The sequence below is a fragment of the Varroa destructor genome, unplaced genomic scaffold, assembly GCF_002443255.2.
Source record: "Varroa destructor unplaced genomic scaffold, Vdes_3.0 BEIS01000001.1, whole genome shotgun sequence".
Taxonomy (NCBI): Eukaryota; Metazoa; Arthropoda; class Arachnida; order Mesostigmata; family Varroidae; genus Varroa; species Varroa destructor.
This window is the reverse complement of record NW_019211454.1, coordinates 73,885,622-73,905,441: the sequence shown is the minus strand read 5'-3', so window position 1 is coordinate 73,905,441 and position 19,820 is coordinate 73,885,622. Positions and strand designations below refer to the sequence as shown.

The 19,820-nt window shown below is 38.4% G+C and overlaps 1 protein-coding gene and 1 long non-coding RNA gene across 3 annotated transcripts; one reads left to right on the top strand and one right to left on the bottom strand.

Annotated features, from left to right (window-relative positions):
- Nucleotides 1-1,155: 1,155 nt before the first annotated feature.
- Nucleotides 1,156-16,116, bottom strand: LOC111248238 (annexin A4-like). 2 transcript variants are annotated; one of them, XM_022800212.2, is made up of 9 exons: nt 15,714-16,116; nt 11,149-11,323; nt 8,223-8,336; nt 7,935-8,025; nt 7,491-7,658; nt 6,563-6,721; nt 6,038-6,123; nt 5,577-5,672; nt 1,156-1,512 (listed from the first exon to the last, which is right to left on the bottom strand). In XM_022800212.2, exons 2-9 carry the CDS (start codon nt 11,320-11,322, stop codon nt 1,429-1,431), a joined length of 972 nt encoding a protein of 323 aa, XP_022655947.1. In that variant the 5' UTR covers nt 11,323; nt 15,714-16,116; the 3' UTR covers nt 1,156-1,428. The 2 variants fall into 2 exon arrangements, with proteins under 2 accessions (XP_022655947.1, XP_022655955.1); XM_022800220.2 differs by lacking the exons at nt 1,156-1,512; nt 15,714-16,116 and adding an exon at nt 2,518-4,218.
- Nucleotides 16,117-16,286: 170 nt separating this feature from the next.
- Nucleotides 16,287-17,048, top strand: LOC147759084 (uncharacterized). Its single transcript, XR_015323376.1, has 2 exons — nt 16,287-16,417; nt 16,658-17,048. It is a non-coding gene; the product is annotated as an uncharacterized LOC147759084 (long non-coding RNA).
- Nucleotides 17,049-19,820: the final 2,772 nt, after the last annotated feature.

Below are 19,820 nucleotides of genomic sequence, written 5' to 3'. Positions count from 1 at the left end.
GAATACGCACTCCGAAGTAACCCTGCTTTGGAATGCCGGATGTTTGTATACGTTGAAATTTTAGGCTGCTTTCGAAAACAATAGTAACAATTAGCAACGGATTGTTGCAGATTGTCCATTTTGTTACTGCGAAAATGACGATAACATTACATCTAATATACTAGCAGTGTGAAGTTCTATGTTAGATTATTAATTTCACTGGCTTTTTTCTAAAGTAGCTTCTAGTTTTGGAGGTTAGACTTTGAAGCTGATTTAAAACTTTCCTGGACTTATATAAAAAAAACAAATGGAAAAATCAATTAAAGAACTCATAAACAAGAAAAACAAAATGTTGTCGTGCACTGATTTCATAGGAATTTTTAGCTTCTCAATTGACAACACAGATAGCGTGTATATATATATACTCTTTGTTACTCTGACAATATGTATACATCATTTATGTATTCACTGAGGGAAGCAACGAAAGCTAAGGCTGCTAGAGGCTATTTTTTTTGCTTGTATACCATTTTGTGCTGCAGCGTTCATGGGCATAGTCTTACCTGAAAGCTTGGATTTATCTAATCAACTTAAAAATCAAATGGTCACGATAAACCAGTAATACTGGTAGCATATGTTATCACCGATTGGACCGATGGCTCGCCACTGATAACTTATCTTAAATATGAATTCTACCGAATGGCGTACCTACACGATTAAACATATGCTCTGAATGGCTTCGCACCTAATCGCAGCATTTAAATTAAATATATATATATATATATATATATATATATATATATATATAAATAAAATATAGTGGAAGCTATATGGAGTTGTCTCGTGCTATATATATATATAGAGTAACGTATATAAGTGGCTGTAGTGGGAAACTCTATTGATAAAAAACGGGGTATGTTTTATAGTTACGATTCTCTATACGCAGCCTCAGACAGGCGAATTGTGCTACGGTCCACGTAAGTGAAGATTTCCGTCGTCAGTTTTAGACAAGGATCATCTACTAATCGATTAGCGGAACTCGCTATCTGCAAACATTCAACATTCTTTTCTTCGAAACGCACGGAGACGCGAAGAGTTCGACACATCACATTTTGGATCATCATATCATTACCGAAACAAAGTGTTTTTCCACCGAAGTAAGAGAAGACACTAATAAAGTAATAAGTAATGATTAGTTCATTTGACCGAGATGTATTTTTCAATAAAGACGGTAAGAAGTAAACGATTATATCTGGCTGTATATCGTTAAATGTTTCAAGATAAGAAGCAAAAGTACATCGAGCGTTTTTTTCGTACTTAAAACTGTTAGGTCTCATCTGGTAGTGGAGTTCTGTGGGTGAAATGGTACGTTTGAATCAAGGCCGCATTCGTACTATGTGGAGTTGTTGTTTTAAAATCCATTGAGACGATGATGGGTATCGTTATAACTGTTCATGGGTTATACGAATAGTACATGCTCGGCTGGCCCGTAAGGATAGTGATTAGCGAACGCTTATAGTCACCCGACGTCTCGCTCTGAAAGATTCATGAAAAAGAAAAGCATCACCAATAAAAGCCTTGTTACCTTATTCTATATTCCTACAACGTAGTACGGTAGGAGCCATACAATGCCACAACATGAATTGGTATTAAAGCACTATAATTTGTTTTCAAGTTACATACAAAGCTCAACGAGCGGCATCGATGAGCGACAAAGTTAGGATATATTTTATTTTGTGTTGTAGATTTCAACTGAATCATTGAAACCTGTCTCAGTGTCTCCAACACGATGAAAAAGGTATATATTGATACAATTATTAGTTAATATAAAATTCAGCATGCATAAGCTTTAGCAAACGCTGCTAGAAAAGACGTTAACTAAAGACAGACGAAATTAGAATTTGAACGGAAGGTTGAGTGTGCGGTTAGAAAGTTAAGTTCGACAGTTACAATGAGCGTAGAAAATCGTTTTACGTAAAGTTAAAAATGCAAAGTTTCAACAGACGGAAATATTAAGGAGGCAAAAGTGAACTTTGAAAAATATTTGTTAATCTTCCATGTGGTCGTTTTACGTATCCACTGCGCAGCTGATGTACCACGGTACTTACGGAGTAATACATGCAAAAATTCTTCCACAGAAGTGCCTATACTTACGTTTCAAACTAAGAACATTCTTTTATAGCAATTTGATTAAGTTATTCCTCTAAGCACAAGCAGCTGTTTTACGAAACTTACTCTATATATGATTTTTTAAGTTCATTACAGGCGCATATTTGGAACCGTATTATCTCTATTATAGAGCCGGTATTGCTTCTGCTCAAAAATGGTGACTGTACTTTCTGAACCTAAGAATAGAAGATGCTGTTGATCGTTACGAAAATACAGCTGCTTCTGCTAATTAGAATACAATGCAAGTTAAATTTAGGGGTTCTATCCAGGATAGGTCTCAGTTATTCATAGATGGACACGCAAAATTGTGTTTTTCATCTGTTTATTATTGGTTCCCGGTCACTAACTAGCATTTAAATAAAAAGCGAGTGGTTAGTTACATACGTTTATGGTTTATTGAGGACTAAATTGGTTAAATAAACACTTATGTCAACAGTAACGATCTGGCCTACTCCGAGCATAACGGGCAGTAGCGTAAAATGAAAGTGTTAAAAAAACAAATTCAGCCTCTATAGGTACGCACGTTTTACAAAGAATGAATTGTAGACAGCTGCTGAGTTTTGTACCACCTTTCAGATTCTATGTGTCATGTTGATTGGCGCGAGTAACCTGTCCTCTGATTTCGTTTTTTTTCTTTTTTTTTTTTTATGATCAATAACGCGAATTTCCAATATACTCTTCTTGAGAATAATTTCGGTCACTAAATTATAAAAATATTAGCTTTTACGGCTTTGAAGACTGATCTGTTAGCAATATGTTAAAGTAATATAATAATGTTAAAGTATTAAGGTCTGTTTCAGTAAATTGTAAGGCATTGTATACGAAGCGATATCTGGCTTAAATAAATTGTTAGGTCACATGTGAAACGTTTGTACAGCATGGTTCAGTAGCTGGATGGCGACGTTTCGAAGTGGCTGAGCTGTTCAGCAGAAACGTAGCCAAACACGAGATAGATAGACGCTGAACTATCTAGAGCCGACACGTATAAAAAAAGAGGTATATTTAAACCTGTATGAATTCAATCATCTAGATTTCTATTATATTGAATTCGATGGATTTTTCGACGTATTTTTCCTAAATGTGAACGCGCGGCGGTCGGCGATCGTCGTTTATAGACATGTGCCATGTAAAGTAGAACATCAGCATCTTACACGATTTTAACATGCAATTTGTTGTACACTGTCAATTAAACTGCTACGAATAAAGCTATGCATTTACCTAACATTGTTCATGACATGTATAAAGACTTTAGGGGCTGCTCCATGTTGCAACTATTGTTATATGTTGGACACCGTGTTAGATGTACAACGGTCGCTTTAGAATGGATGTCTGAATGGGTTCTGTGTTTTAACTATATGTTTTAAGCAAGCACATGTGCAGATTAAGACGACAAAATGGCCAGACACGTCTGTGCTGTGAAGCATCCATCACGTTGCCCATATATTTCGTTTATAACAAATACATAAACACTTGTTCTATTTAGTTTGTATTTTGTGTGCTCAAGCAGCGATCCCATCAAAGCGATCCTCATTTCTATTAACACCATTCTTTATACTTAATCTGCATTTAGTCCTGTTATTAAATTTAATCAGTTTCAAAACTATATAGCAACATTGTACTTCATAATTTTTCAACATCATGTTACTATAACTAAGCCTCCCATGGTCGACAAGCACAAGTTTATAGATCCGGGATATTCATTCTCATACTTTCGTCATGACCCTTCAGTTGCGGAACTATTGTGCTCGACTGAGCTAGAAGTACAGAATATCGTGTCGGCTATTGATCTGCGGGCTTGAGAACAATGGGGCCTAGTGGGCGACAGTAGAAAAATAATGAAATTAGTAGTGAGCGGGGAAAATCTTCTGTTAATATCTGATTCAAAAGATAAAACGAAACTAGAGTTTGCAGTAGAGCAACTGTAGAATTATAATAGGACAAGCTTGTCGACGAGCTGTTTCCTAATTAGGATTATTCGGCGAAAAGGGCTGTTGGTGCGTCAGTATCACTTTGGGTTTAATTTTGACGGACGATAACCTGAAGGGCGGTCTGATAGTCTCCTGAAGTCTCCTCCTGCAATGGCACATAAGAACGATAAAAACGTGATGGAGGTCACCTAGAGACTTCAGGGTTTGCCCATCCTAAGACCATGGTGTTCGCCTACGAAAACGGAATAACAACTAGCTGACATGCGCGAAACAAAGAGGTGCACGATAAGAAACACTGCAATGCTACAAAATTAGAAGCTATCATCGCTGGAACGGTTTCTTTATTTTATTTATTATATGTTTATTCATCTAATTTACCAGCGCGCCAAACTCGTGTGAAATAGGCTATTCTTACAGCCTTTTCGCTATGTGCGCAGTCGCCGTTGCGGATGCAACGTATTTCAATCACTACAGCAAACCATCAAAATTGGGAATATCTAACATGTTTGTTTTATACGGCAGTGCATTGTATACGTGAGTATGTGATAGTGTATTAGTGTATACGGTTTTTCAATCAACATAGAGCAAGGATCAAATGAGATATATCGCTTCATAGCTTCATCGTAGCTGAGTACGTAGAAAAAATAATCCTGCCACCGCAGTTATGAATAATAACGGGCGATGTCTGTACACGGTGTTGTCTGTGGGCGCGTGCGTAGATTTTCGAAAGCGATTTCGTAAGCGAGCCCCATAGAATTTTATTTCGTTTATGAATTGTACTTAAGCGCGATTTTTTTTTTACAATAATTAAGGTCTGTGAGGATCGAAGGAAAAATTTTGCCCCTATTATTAATAAACATCGTGCTTACTCTGCGCTATTGTTAGCAAAATTATAACAGGCACATTCTGTAGCAGAAAGATCATACAAATGTTGTCGCGAAATGTTTGTGCTTAAAGTTGTTGCATTTGATAGGACTGGCACATCTTTCGTTCTTCTTACTGCAACTCTTTTGGTCTAAGTTCTTGTTATACGTTTCATCCCTCCGTTAAAGTTAGCCCTGGTTAGCAGATTCAATGGCATAGTTGATTCATTAAGCAAATCTTACATTAGTTATCAAAAAAAGTTATTTTAACGAGCGCGCTTGGTAATGATATATAAACTCTAAATTGAAGCTGTAGCACTCTATGAATGTCTAACTCGCAGCTGATTCTTTTAGACGTAGCGGCAATCACATAAGGATAATTAAATAAATTTAATATTATTCAATGAGCCCTCTGTAACCATCGCATTGTTTGATTTTCGATAGCTTTCACATCGAAGTATGAAAAAGTTAGTCCTTACGTATATGCATTCCAGGCTTGCAAGCGTCATTATAAAGAAAAAAAAAACATGCATTTTTGAAACGAGCAACCCCACAACAATTTGAAGCAATTTTGAACAATTATAAATTAATACTGATAAATAGGAACATCGAGTAATAGATAACTAGACTCCTTAGATACCTTGATGGCAGTTTCAAGAGGTTTTCCATAGACCTTCTGGTATTCCTGACGGATATAAGCGAGATCAATTTCGCTACGGGATACCAGAATACGGACCTGCACGTCACAGTAAGATTCACGTTCTTTATTTAACCTTATTGTCCTTTGGAGTGCTGTCCATTAAACATTTGAACACAACAAGGATCTTTTTGGCCTAGGTACTGGATATAGTAAATAAAATAAAATAAGATAAAAGCTATGGGACCGTACAATGCTGATTTGCTACATAAGTAAATTATTGTATGATTATTATATTATTCTTATGTATCTTATTATATTAAGATCGATTGGCAAAGAAATCAAATTTCCACATATACATTCAGATATCTAGTACGATGAAAAAAATACTACGCTTCATGAAGTAGTCTAACATCTGTGACATGATGTTCTCAAATAAAAAAAAAGCGTTTCGAAACACTTGCCAGAGTTTTGTCATCGGTTCCCATACCCTTCATAGCTTTCTGAAGGAGTTCGGCGAAATACAGAGGAGTGTTGAATACACTTTTAACTGAAATATATAAAAGGCGTTAGCAACAATAACAACAACAACAACAACAACAGTAAGCAATCGCGTTTATTAGCTGTTGGTATTTCTGAGGCTGACTTAGGTTTGGCATCTTGGAATTGTAAGTTTTTTTTTAAAGTCGTTACACACCTATTGTTTAGTATGACAAAAATCAACCAGACTTGATATAAATGACTTTGAAAGAGATCAAATCTACCCTTCACCACTACTCACGGCGGCTATCTAGTACAATGTGATGCATAATCTCAGACTGTAAAAATTCTAACTCAACTTATAGATGAAGTTACTTTACCAATGATTAATAAAATTTGCAACTTATTCATAGCATATGTATTGTGCGGTTCGTGTGATGTATCTCAAGCAAAACGAAGAACATGCCTGTATGAGTAATTAATTATATGAGCAAACGTTGCATTCGTACCAATGGCGAGAAGCGCATCTTTGAGGTCTCCGCTCATCTCGTTATTGATGGCATCCATGATATCGTGTCCAGCAAGGGCTCGGTATTCATGGAAAATAGCACGCAGCTGTTCGTAGCTATTGCTGCAGAAAACACTAATAAAGGCTCCTTCGTCGGTGCCTGTAACATTACATTGACAAGTTATCTTCATAAAAAGTTTACTTATTCTGCTTTCGCAACGGGTATGAATGTAGTTGGGCTGAAAAATGTTATCCTAGAACCGTCGATCAAAAGCAGTAGGCAAGTAGTACAGGACACCGTCCATTTTGTTTGTGTTTCGCAGATACAAATCGAGCAGAGTTCTGACGACAAAATCAGTAAACATTTTTGACCCCTAGCCAAACCTAATTATGTTGTGGCTTAGGAAAGCAAATCAGTGGGTTAGTTATAGAAAATTTCAAAAAAAGAGCTTGTTGTCCATAATTTCCAATAGAAACACAGTATTATTATTAAAATCACTGAAGCAATATGAAATGTTGGTCTTTCCATTTTCGAGTAACAGGTTAGAATTGTCAAAAGTGACAATGGAAACGGTTAAATGTGATGCTCTTAACACGGGTCAAAGATGATTGAGTGACAAAAAGTGACGCTATCACGTTGATGTATCGAAAGATCGCTGCCCGTCGATTAATCTCATCTGGGGCGATCTTCGAATCGATCATTCACCTACTATGGGTCCAACTTACCCCACTCAAACCAGCCCTTCTAGGCGTAGCAACTGCTCAGATTAAGGACTTATAAATAGCTCAAAACTTTAATAAGTTTTGAGCTAAAATCAAACCTAAATGCTTCCTTTGACGTCCTTTATGCAACGTGAAAATGCAATTATTTCTCAGACTCATAAACGAGATATAAACCTTATGAATTTCAATTTTACTTATGTACCAACCCCATTGATCCACACCGGCGCTTTTAAGTTCGTTAGCGTCCCTTTGAGCACGGCCAGGATCGACTCCAGTACGTTCTGGACGGCGTGCGGTCATTAATGCAACCATCACGCGTTTTAGATCACCAGAGAGGTCATCGGCGACCTCATCTTCCATGGAATTTCCATATACTACACACGAATGAAAGAATAAATTGGCAGTTATTAAGCGCATATATATGTATATATATATTTATATATATCAACCTAACTACAAGGTTATGTTGCAACGAATTCTGGATTACATGCTTGCTCCAATGTAGCTAGAATCTTGTGCAGACATGTGTCCTACCGCCGTGTAATAATGAGATAAAGGAGTGTAAATGTATAGTGCGGCATGATAAAATCTAACACTGAAAATAATAATGATGATGATAGTAAATGGTCATGTATATAAATAATACTCGCATTTTTGGTAGGCGTCCTTAATGGCAGCGATTTCAGCGTTACTGCGCGTACACAATATTTCGATCAGGACATTTTCCTCCGTGCCAATACCCTAACAGTTCAAAAATGTTTCTAAATTAATCCTGTGTTCAGCATACACACGCAACGTACCTTTACATAAATATATCTCAGTTTTCCTTTACATCGTACTTGAGTATAGAAGTTAGAGACAAAGTTGATGCCTCGTGAATAATGAGTCGAAAGAAACAAATAATAATCCCTTTAAACAAAGATTATGCCTGTGCGTACCTTAATCGCCCTTTTGATCTCCTGAGCGAGATATTCGTTTAGAGGTGTCATGAGTCCGATGATGACATTTTCGAAGTTCCCAGAGAGCTCACTCTTTAAATCCTTGATTAGGTCCTATAATATCGAGCATAAAGGTTTTTTATTCAAGAACAAGGCTGTTAGATAACCATTTTAGGATAATGTAAAAAGTCAGATTTAGATTTATTTATTCTGTTAAGAATAATTACCAACCACAGTTCATCCCTTCCGGACGTCAAACAATACTGAACATTGGGTTAACCTTTTGATATAGGACGATTCAGAACAATGCGAGTAGACCGCACTATGGCAGTATTGCTGTGCTTATACGAATAAGATCGTGTACACCTTTTTTTTTTTATATATATTTTTCTATTTGTCGGCTGAATAAACAGATCAGCAGCGTTGCCTGTTTTCACTACGGCGTTGTGCCCATGACAAGATGTCTGTGTGACACAGGTGTTTTGATCGAAGTGTTTCTCTGATACGACATAAATCGATGCTTCCCATCGACCCAGATCCCAGTTGTCATTTGAAGAGTACGCTAACGAGCGCATGCGCTTCAAAGAAAGCCAATGGCACGATGAGCAAGGTTATGCCTGTCGAAAAGCCATGCGTTGTGCAGACCTATTAAACCTTTGTGATATATATAAAATGAATATGATCCAGAAAAGTAAAGATCAATTATGAACATTGCCGAACGGGTTTAGCCTTTAATGTAGCAGTAGAGCTTGAACTGTTAAACATGGATACTTCGCTATACGAGTAGAAGACTTTATCTTTCGGAGATAGCAAGCAATAATCAAATACGGTGCTACAATGCAAAACTATTGGCCATATTCAATAGGCCACTATATCAGCTCTACAACGGCATATATTTCATATAGTAATATTTTGAAAATGATTAAGTTCCTAACAGAAATAATCAGTTGAGTTTTCAGAGCATACTACAATATTAATACCGATGGCACTATTTTAAAGCTAGAGTTAAGACAGCCGGCTAGTACTGAGTAGTTTGCTAGACGATGATAAATTTCTATTTTGACATCCCAAAATGTTTAGAGGCAGTCCCACCGGTACCTAAATATGCCTGTGTAATAAGTTTTACACCTTTTTTAAAGTTCCGTTTTTCGAACGAAGTCAACGTATACGTTGTGTCATAGATAGTACGGTGAGTAATCCGCATGATTTCTTAAAACACTTCCCTAGCGTTTTTACCGACTGGGTCCCCGCTGATGCGTCTTTCTTAGACATCAATAACATGACGATAAGTCGAGATGCAGCTAGTTGTGGATGACTCAGCGATGCCCTTGGTGGCGTCAGCTACATATAGTTTTAGAACAATGTATTTATGAGTAGGCAAAAGTGCCTTTCAAAGCACTAACTTCGGGAAAAGAAAACTCCATTTAACACTGGAAAAAGATCGATGAAGCGCAATTTGTTGCGACCTCACCATGAATAAATATTATTGAAAATATTTTCTCAAAATGTTTAGTTGTCGGTGTTTGCGTTTCAGCAGATGACCGCCTTTTGTCTTAAGCTGATAATAAGAAATCACGCTAGAATAATAAGCTAATAAGAAATAACAAATCACGCTAACCTTTGTCGCTGCTCGATTACTATGGACAGCAGTAGATCTGAGGTTTTTGAATAGACGGAAGCCTTACGTTGTTAGTAACTAGGAATGAATATAACAAATAAATACGTTTATATAAAACACAGTCGTCACTTAAATACTAGTGAATACTTAATTTGATGAATGACTTCAAAGAGAGGATACGTCTCGTGCTATTAAGCAGCGTTTAAGTGCGATCAGCACGATTTTTCCATATAGCAAATATCTATTGATGCATGTAATTTATTTTTGTAAGCATTTAGGTCCTTTCATGATTAAGTTTAGTGATGAAAATACTCGGGGTCGGTGAAAAGTGCTTTTTTGTGAACCAGGTGCAGATGGCAACTCTATGATGTGGTTGAGATTCACTGAGAGCCTATGCGGGCAAATGATTTTTGTACAGATGCCCCGAGCTAACGGCCTGGTCGAATAAACGCCTCGACAAGACTGCAGCAATACCCAGTTATTTATGGCAGAGGTAATTTTATGTATGGCAGTTATGTCGATAAAAGTGTATGAAGGCATACGAAATTAACCTACTAAACTATATAACAGACAATAGGGATGCAAGAAGCGAAAGTAGGAAAGATAACCTTCCGCCGGGGTTTTAGCTGCGACAACCGGGGCTCTTTATTTTAATCTGCCCATTCAAACGTATCGTGAGGAAACGACTCGTTGTACTTAACAATACACAGCAGTTTCACCTGTGCTAATTCAGAAATATCGGCATGATCAGAATTGTTTAAACTGTCGTCTCACAGTGATTATAGGTACTTGCCTTTAGTATAGCTTCAATAATTTTCGAAATCATCTGAAACTCTAAAAGCCACATTTTGCACCTAGATTTTATGGCAAAGTAACAAAAAAAAAAATGGCTAAAATATGTCCTGTTTCTTTGCCAGGACTAGAAACATGATTACATCTAATTTGTCCTATCCTATTTAGCTATTTAAATCATAAATTACACTGCGACTGTGCTACTGCCGTAACCGTTGGAAATTTCTCATTTTGTCTCGTTGATGTAGTAATAAAATTAACAGTAACTTGGTAAAATTTTAAAAGTAGAACGAAAAGCTGTGAACAATCTCAACGATACGAAATCGATACGAATGAAGGTAAAAGCGGAAATATATAGCTACGCAATCACTTTTTAAAGCTTAGGGCAGTTGAAAGAACGCTCAAGAGCTGGTTACTGCTACAATATGTTATATCTAATTTCGAAAATATTTAGGTATCTAGGATTTAACGGCCGACTGACATGCTGAAACTGTAACAAAGCAACTAACTGCTTACCCGTCCGTGCATTTGCTTATATGTCGGAATAAGCTCTTGTCGTTGAGCTGAAGTGCGGGCACAGAGGATCGAGATGATGGCTGCCTCATCTGTCCCGAAGCCTTTCATCGCCTTGCGTAAAGCCTTCGCATCTTCCTGAGGATCGAATGGACTGTAGGGACGGATTGTGGCCATTCTGCCAGAATAACAAGAAGGTCACTAACATGTAAATTATACCATTAAATTATACCAGACCAGCTATATATATATATATATATAAAGCTGGTCTGACCAACGGTTTCCAAAGGCTCACGATCCACGTATACGTTTGGCTGTTAAAAAACGAATGGCCACTTACTTTGCCACCTATGTTTTTTAATTTTTCGCTTACTAATGGTCAAAAATTAGATATTATTGAAAAACTCTTTCTTTGCATACAGCTGTTGTCATCGTTTTCACCTTCAGCCCAAGCTTCAAGGACATGTATCTATCTTTCGGGAGAAAACAAAATTTTCATCACTTGTGATTTATCCTTCACCCAGATTATGAAGCTGTCGACATAAACTTGGATTGGTGTAGTGTGCGCAACGAGGAATCTGTAACTGAAAATGTGGGTTGGAGGCAGAAAAGCAAGCACTTCATTTGGTTTCTTTAACCCAACTGGGCACTTTTTGAGTTACTTTTGAAGGCGGAATATTGTTCCTGGGAATACTTGAATTCGTCAATCAATACTATTAATTAAGCTCTAAGATAGCTCATTGATACGATCTTGCAGCCCACAATCCCAAGCCTTTAGCATACTCCAATCAACCGTTCGTATGCTAACAAAATGACAGTAACTAAAAAATAACGACGAAAAGCTCGCGAACAGGTAAACTGCAGTTCGTTCTTTCGCCAACAAATAAACTATCCAATGCTTGACTCAACTTTGTACCCCCTTGATGCTGTAGACTGGCCTAATACTGCTCATCCGCAAACCAACTTTAAACTTACTATCTGTAATAATAGGTCCAGAAGAAGTTAATCAACGCATATTTGTTGGCCTACAGCGAAACCAACTTGTATAATCCGGATCTCCTTCTCGGTACCGTGCAAACGTATTACTGCTGAACCTTCATGCGAATATGGCAACAGCAGTATGATAATATGGACCGTTACTCCACTCCATGCTTACTTTGAACCGCGCTTTCTATTAATCATGTACGAAACCGTCTTGGCTGTGATCGGACTAAATGGGACCAACAATAGTTTGTATTCTGTATATCTGAGTGTACCGTATCGACCGAAACGATCGACCTGGGCACTCGTAGAGCTTCTAGGCGAATTCATATTGCTTGGCAGAACGCATAGCGCAACTGGGCTGGGTGCGTGTCGTGAACTTATCTACAAGAAATTCCAATACGCAATGCCTTCATTAGAGGGAGTCGTGTGCGGTGCTTCAGGACAGATCCTGTCGTGTCTACACATACGTAATCGTCCACGATATTTTTGACAGCAAGACCTGAATACTCGAACCCCCGGACTACTATCTCCATTCAACGAAAGCTATGTCTCAAATGCTACACTAAGCATATTTTGGATTATTTCTACCTAATAGTTATGTTGAACCTACGATGTTTACATTAGAGGATGCTTCACGAGAATATTGCTTAGACAGAAGATATGCTTGATCCACAGAACTATCATTAATGCTTGAGGTTATTATGTAATACACAAACATTATGTGATTATTGAACTTTAATGGCACCGACGCTAAGCCTAACCCAAACGCTTATAGTCAGATGCAAGGTAAAAGTAAAGCGGTGTGCAACTAGGTCATGGTACAGTGCAACAAAAACGCGGCCACTGAAAAAAAAGTTCTTAATCGCGCATCTGTCCCAACGATAATTCTATATTTCTTCCGAATGGACGCTTATTTTTTTTTTTTTTTAATTTTGGACCTGTAAGTAGTTCAGTTTTTAACCTGCCTTCAATCTTCCTTATGTCTTAACCCAAATATTCGACAGGTTCGACATTTTTTTTTTAACACCCTCGTCCTATCACCTAATTATAATTTCATTCTCCATTCTACGAAGTTAAGCCATCTCGACAAAACGATCAAAGCAGGACAGTAGACCACAGAGTGAATTTAGAGTTTAATACAAGCAGTCCTACGGACAATAATGAAAGTTGAACGTTTAACTGTGAACATAAGCCAATGTACTGCGTGTAGACTGATTCTTAAAATTAATCTATCTTATTAATAATATAGAATAGCTTTGGATACTTCAAAGGTAATGAGAGACTAGTTGCACTTTCGTAAAGTCTATTGAGCTTTCAAATTAAAAAATAGGCTATTTTTACTAATCGTTCTATTTTCTATAGTGATAGAAATGGGAGAGAACTCGTCTTAAGTACTAGAGTGTGAAATGATACGAGTGAAAGTTAAGGAGCATAACTGCCCTATAGTAACACTGGTAGTAGTAGATTACTGATATTCAGGACGATGCTTCGTGGTCAGAAACTGCTACTGCTATAAAGTCTTCCTAGCGATTAATAAACACATTCACATTGAAGATGAAAGGTCCAACACGCTGGCCTTTTAGCACAGAACCGAAGTTGTTTTCGCAAGTTCTCCACGTTATCTACGTATGTAGAATACATATGTAGATAACGTGGATAATAAACATGTTTTATTTAATTTACAAAAAGTTCTTCATTTGATATTTTTTTATTACACCAAAAATAAAATTCCGGGGCAGTTTAACGCCCCAGTTCTTATTGGGCTGAACTTCACTTATTCTTTGTTGAACCGTGTCTGCAGTCGTTAACCCAAAATTCGACATTCGCAGCATCGTGAGAAGACGTACTTCCGTGTCTTCTGTGGATACAGTTGGTGGCGAAGCCGCTGCAAGCGGAGCTGGACGCCACCCAATTGGTGGAAATGGACAGAACTTGAGAAGTTCTTGTAGCGTATTGAGAGACAGTGGGAGAACTATTGTTGTGCACCGTGTAATTAATTTCGAACAAGTTTAAGTACGTGAAATTATAAGTAACGCTCTATTCGAGTTTGCAGAACTGCTTGGTATCATACATGGCGAGGGCCGTGTTCTGTTGATCACGCTCATTACCATATTCAGTGACGCATATGAACACACGGAATTGACTGTGAATAAAATATATACGTAAAATATAATAAAAGAAGACTAAAGCAGTTCTAGAACGTGACGAATATGTGGCAATAAAACCGACGCTTGATTTTTAAAAGCAGTACACTGTCAGCTGCAGTAGCACGAAGGCATTCTACTCAACAATGACACGGTTCTGCTCTCATATCCCCCTCGTCCCTAATTATATTTGACGTAAAATTGAAAATGTTCTATGCTGAACAACCATTTACTGCTGTCGCATACTTGCCCATCACTTCGGCAACGTGTACGCACGCACGTAAGGTTATCGCTTATCTGCAGAAAATACGTTCGGCCATTCGAGTAACTTACCAAATAAGCAGTTGGCCAAGAAAATAATCTCTTCTAATGTGAACGAACAGCGATAGTATAACAAACACCGCAGTCCATAGAAGCCTTTTGTGCGCGTCTAGCTGGCAAGTACGTTGACAGCTAAATGTCGTTACGATGTTCTTTCGTCAGCAGCGATTACCACTCGATCCTACTGTTTTCAATGAATGACTATTTGGCTTAATGGCGGAACCCTCGCGAAACATGCACGGAATGTCCTAAACTTAGATACTTTAACATCCGTGTAACAGTATTTGTTGACTAACCATAAAACAATACTGTCAACTTCCGGCTGCAGCACAGCGTGACCTTTGCCAGACAAAATAGTAACTCTGTCTTCGGTGGACATTCGCAAAGGGAACCCATTTTTACACGCCAAGCTCGAACTGTCTATGGAAATAGGCTGCAGATACCTCTGCTGGCCATCGATCACGCTGCATTGTAAGCAGCAAATGGAAACGGGGGAACATGAAATATGCCACTGAGCACGCCTACAGCCATATGTACGCCCGAGTACACAAACCAAATCACGCACACATTCACATCCCAAGACGTAGCCTAGTAATATTTGTTCTACTTTTAACACACTTACATTCACAACGAACTCACAAGGGGGCAGGGGGCATGCGTCTGGAAGCAATGTATTGATATCTGCTGAACTGTTGACAAACAGTTCCACAAAGATATCACAAACATAAGTATAGCCAGAGTTTGTGTATCGGTACGATTATGCTTAAATATATTAACTAGAACTTTGTTATGTTCACACTGAGTATGTTATCGGAAGTTATCAGCAGAGGTGCTTTTTTGTTTCACTGCTATGCGTCTAGTTATAATCTGTCATCTGTTACGATTACCTGATGATCTTTAACTTTTGCGGTAATATATGCATCCCGTTAAAAATGACCATCTAAGTATTTAACCCATTCCTGCCAAATACTTATAGTCTAATAAAAAAAAAATAAGACACTACTCATCGTCACAGTATCCGTTGCTTGAATGAATTAGCATTGCCCATTGCACGAAATCACACACTCTGACAATAAACCACATGAATGAACACTGCCACCATACTTAATGCGAACTTACTCGTTGCTGATGCTAACTTATGCGGCAGGTATTGGTATCGATGAGCTGAACTGAGTAAGTGGACCAAGCGTCAAGAGTCAACTAACGTATGCTCTGAACGGAGCGATTTACTACACGAAGCCCTGTGCTTTGTGCACTGCCGCTCTAAAGGCTGCTTTCAATTCGAGCGAGCGGTGTTTCTCCTTCTCTCAGCTTTATTTCGGCCTTTTCTACCATCGTAATCGGTCGTCAACGCCAAACGACTGCTCTTACTACCACTACGGACACGATTCGCTGGGTCTTGTGCTGCCGCTGCGGCTAGCGTCTGCTCTGTTGACGGCAATGGTAAAAGTAAACCTATCTTCGCATAGGCAAAAGTGAGACGTGTTACGGCGAATAGAGAAGCTGCGGCACTGGTTCGGTCGTGTTTGTCAGCCGGTGCCGTTTGGGTTCTGGGGCCCTCCTCAGACGCCACACGACCGACGACGACGCCGTTGTCAGCGCTGATTCGGAAAGAGGCCAACTGTCCCTCTCTGCCTTTCATGTGCCGTGCTCCTCAAGGCCAACAAAAGAGACAACACATCGTATAATATCGTAAATTTGAAGGAAAGGGTACCCTGTTAGTCCATCTATCCGTTTCTGTGGTGATGATGACTAATCCGCTAACGCGTCCGCTGAAACGATGAGGACATATAGGTACTGTGCAGACCTATCGTAGTTGTGTGGTAAGTATAACGTTGGACGGTAAGTGGAAAATGGATGCATACACGTAAAGCGAGAGAACACAAGACTCAAAATTTATCTGCATGTATACGTATGTACATGCGTATATACGTAAACATTGGGACGTATCGAATTATACTATGTTCGGTTGCAAGAATCTACGCCGCGATCCATCAACGATCTAACAAAGGCAGCCAGGCCCGTAGCAAAAAGTGTTTAGAAATAGTAATTTTGTTTACTAGGTAAGGCGGAAACGTAAACAATGACCAGACGAAGTAGTATACGAAAAAGACGAGACACGCTGCTGTAAAGGACGAATATATCGAGTAAACATGGACAGAAGCGATGCAACATTGGAAAGAGTAGTAAATGCTCAACTACGTGCTAATTAACAGAATAGGACAAAACGAAAAGGTTTACTTGAAGATATAAACTTGTTACAACACTGTAATTTATGCACCTTTTATGCTGAATACATGCAGTAATATACTTTTGGTAATAACGAAATCGACAACGAAAGGAATGCTTTACTAATACGCGTTGTTAAGAAAACCGTTCGACTTATATATATAAGCACTCGACGTACATATATATATATATATATATAAGCAATAAATTAACCCGTATCTAAAATGGTAGAATTATTTGGTACGTTTAGCTTGGTAAAGTGCCACAAGTTGAATACGTAACTTGCAACTTTTTTCAGAGGGTCAGTACGTAATAGCACTGGCGCTTTCCGACTCAATAACAATGACCGTGTGTGTTTCATAGAGCTGGTTTAAATGTTTGCATAGCTGCTCCGTGCGATAGGGTAAATCAACGCAACTCCTCTCAGAAAGAAATAAGCACGAATTAACTTACTTTAAGCTATAGGGAAAAAAATTATATTAGCTTGCACGTGAACGTTTGTTACGATGTTATTTTAACTAGAGCTAACGTTGCCCTACATCAAAATGCGAACACCTTTTTATAATTTTTATTCGAACTTACCATGACGAAAAATGTTACTGGCACCATCGATTCGGAGTATAGCAGCAACCTTCGCAGTGTTATTTTTTTAAAATCTGCTCTTTTTTTTTGCTCAGTGACTAAGAAGCTCAATAGCTTATACGTAGCATCATGACAAATTACAAATTTTACAGGACTTCTAGTAGGCCTATGCCATATTATGCTTTACGAGAAATATCATTATAAATTCACCAACCTTGGCCACGCCTTTGCCAGCTTAACGGAACGCCTTAACACCATTGTCTGAGCTATCAAATAGTATTACAAGCTGATGGAGTACTTACTGCCTTCATCTTTTGGGTTGCACCCCAACAAATATTTGCCTAATGGGCCACATGAAATATCCAAAAGACAATCTCGAACCCTGTCTACGAGACGCAGTTAGACGAAAAATATAATATACTTAGAAAAATTTACCGCTACTAACTGGATTCATTCAGGCGTAGCTAAGCTGTTTGTAGCTAAAAGTCTTCTTCCTTTGATTAGTAGTTAACGAACTCTCAAATAAAGAAAATAAGCCCGCGTAGTTTACTTGGACGGTACCTTTTGCAACATTAAATTTCGTGTTCGCCGTATGTGCTTGCCAAAGAGCAAAAAACAAGTTATTAACTGCCGTCAGGATTGAACATTGATTTCTAGGGTGCAGAAACTTATAAGACTAAAAGTCCAGCACATGAATGGGTATGCCATTGAAATGGTTTTCTGCGTTCTGCGTCAGATGAGCCGGCGGGGTGCATTGTTAGCGCTCAGAGGGCTCGTTGCGACGTTTCAGTTGCTCAACGCCACTTCACCGAACGCTTCACGCTTGCGTTAAGCTCTCGGATCTGTGAGGGTTCTGTTCAGATAGTGTTACTGTCACGGTTTCACAAACTTGCTTTAGCGATCAATAGTGTTCAACTAAGGAGACATAGAGATCGCTCAATGTATTAATGTTTGTCTCCGCTAAATACTCAGGAAATACTTAGAACGTTTGCCCCAGTGTGAATCTACACTATCTCGATGATACGGCGATATGCCGCGCAACCTAATTGTTGAATAGGTTCCATTTAAGGCAAGCATACGTCAAGCTCTGAAACATTTGAACTAATGTTCTAAGCTGAAACATAGCTACTGAGAGTAAATGCACAAATACCTAATAGGTAAATCTCTAAAGCCGGCATCTAAGTGTTGTTCCTAAGCTGCCTGAGGAACTATTTGACCTATTTAGTCATCTTTTCATCATTTGATTAATTAATTTCATTATGAACACAGGCAGCTGAATGTACAATGTCATGCTATGTTATCTTTTATATCATTTCAATAATAAGTTAAAGATCCGTACTGTGTACTATAGTGTGCGTTCACATTATTGTAGGTTGTCTAACAGAAACAAGCGACTATAGCGTATTGGGCAATAATCTATGCAGTCTCGTGGTAAGGAAGCAATTGTCAGGTCAGCAACCTATACGGCCGATAGGTCCCACTGTGACATCCGACTGGTGATTAGTTAACTGTTGTTAAGTGCCCTTGACATCATCATATAGAACCAGTGGGCACGTAGAGACAATTACTGTAGCCGAGAGATAGGGTAAGACAGAAACAAACAATGTTTTACTTTCATCGATTGACAGCAGCGAGTGTTGATTTCTAGCTACCTCTAGTAAATCTATGACTACCCTTAATTCATCATTCATGCAATGTCAAGAAGGACGATCTCATAACCCTTTGCGATCAGCGAGATACGAGACATGCATTTTACTACTGAATGAGATGGATGAGCTAGTTATTGCAAGGGGCAATTCATTCTGGCATACATGTATTTTCTATTGTGTCTTTATTGTAAAATGTACATAATAGAATTCCTGTTCAGGAATTCTCTTTTCACACAATCATTATAGATGCATTATTATTAAAAACCTAAAGCGGTGCCATAATTCATAGACGTAAATGCTAGCTTAGTAGCTAGGACTAGTAAGGCCTTATAAGAGGCCTTCGGATAAAAGGTCTTAACTCAACCCTTTCGGAAGACATAAATATGCTAAAACGAAGATTTAACTCCTCCGAACATAAAAGCGAAAGGTTTGTTATTGATCCCTATCGGATCATGTTCGCAGTATCTTTGCAGAATTCGTGTTCTCATAGCGTTGTGCACAAGGTTTTCTATAAGTTGCTTTCCATTCCGGAAATAAGTGCCTTCATCACTTTAGCTTGCCTACGAAGAACGAGCCCAATATGTTTCAGTTAAGCCTTTCCGGTGGCATTTGTGACCTAGAAATCGTCGCTAAGTCGATTATTTTTATTTTTGATTCAGCTGACCACTCATCTATTTGACAGGTTTGCTTAAAAGAAATTTGAAGGAGGCTAAAGACTGGAAAAGAAGAAGTAGCTAGTGGCTTTTCTAATTGCGAAGTGAGCGTT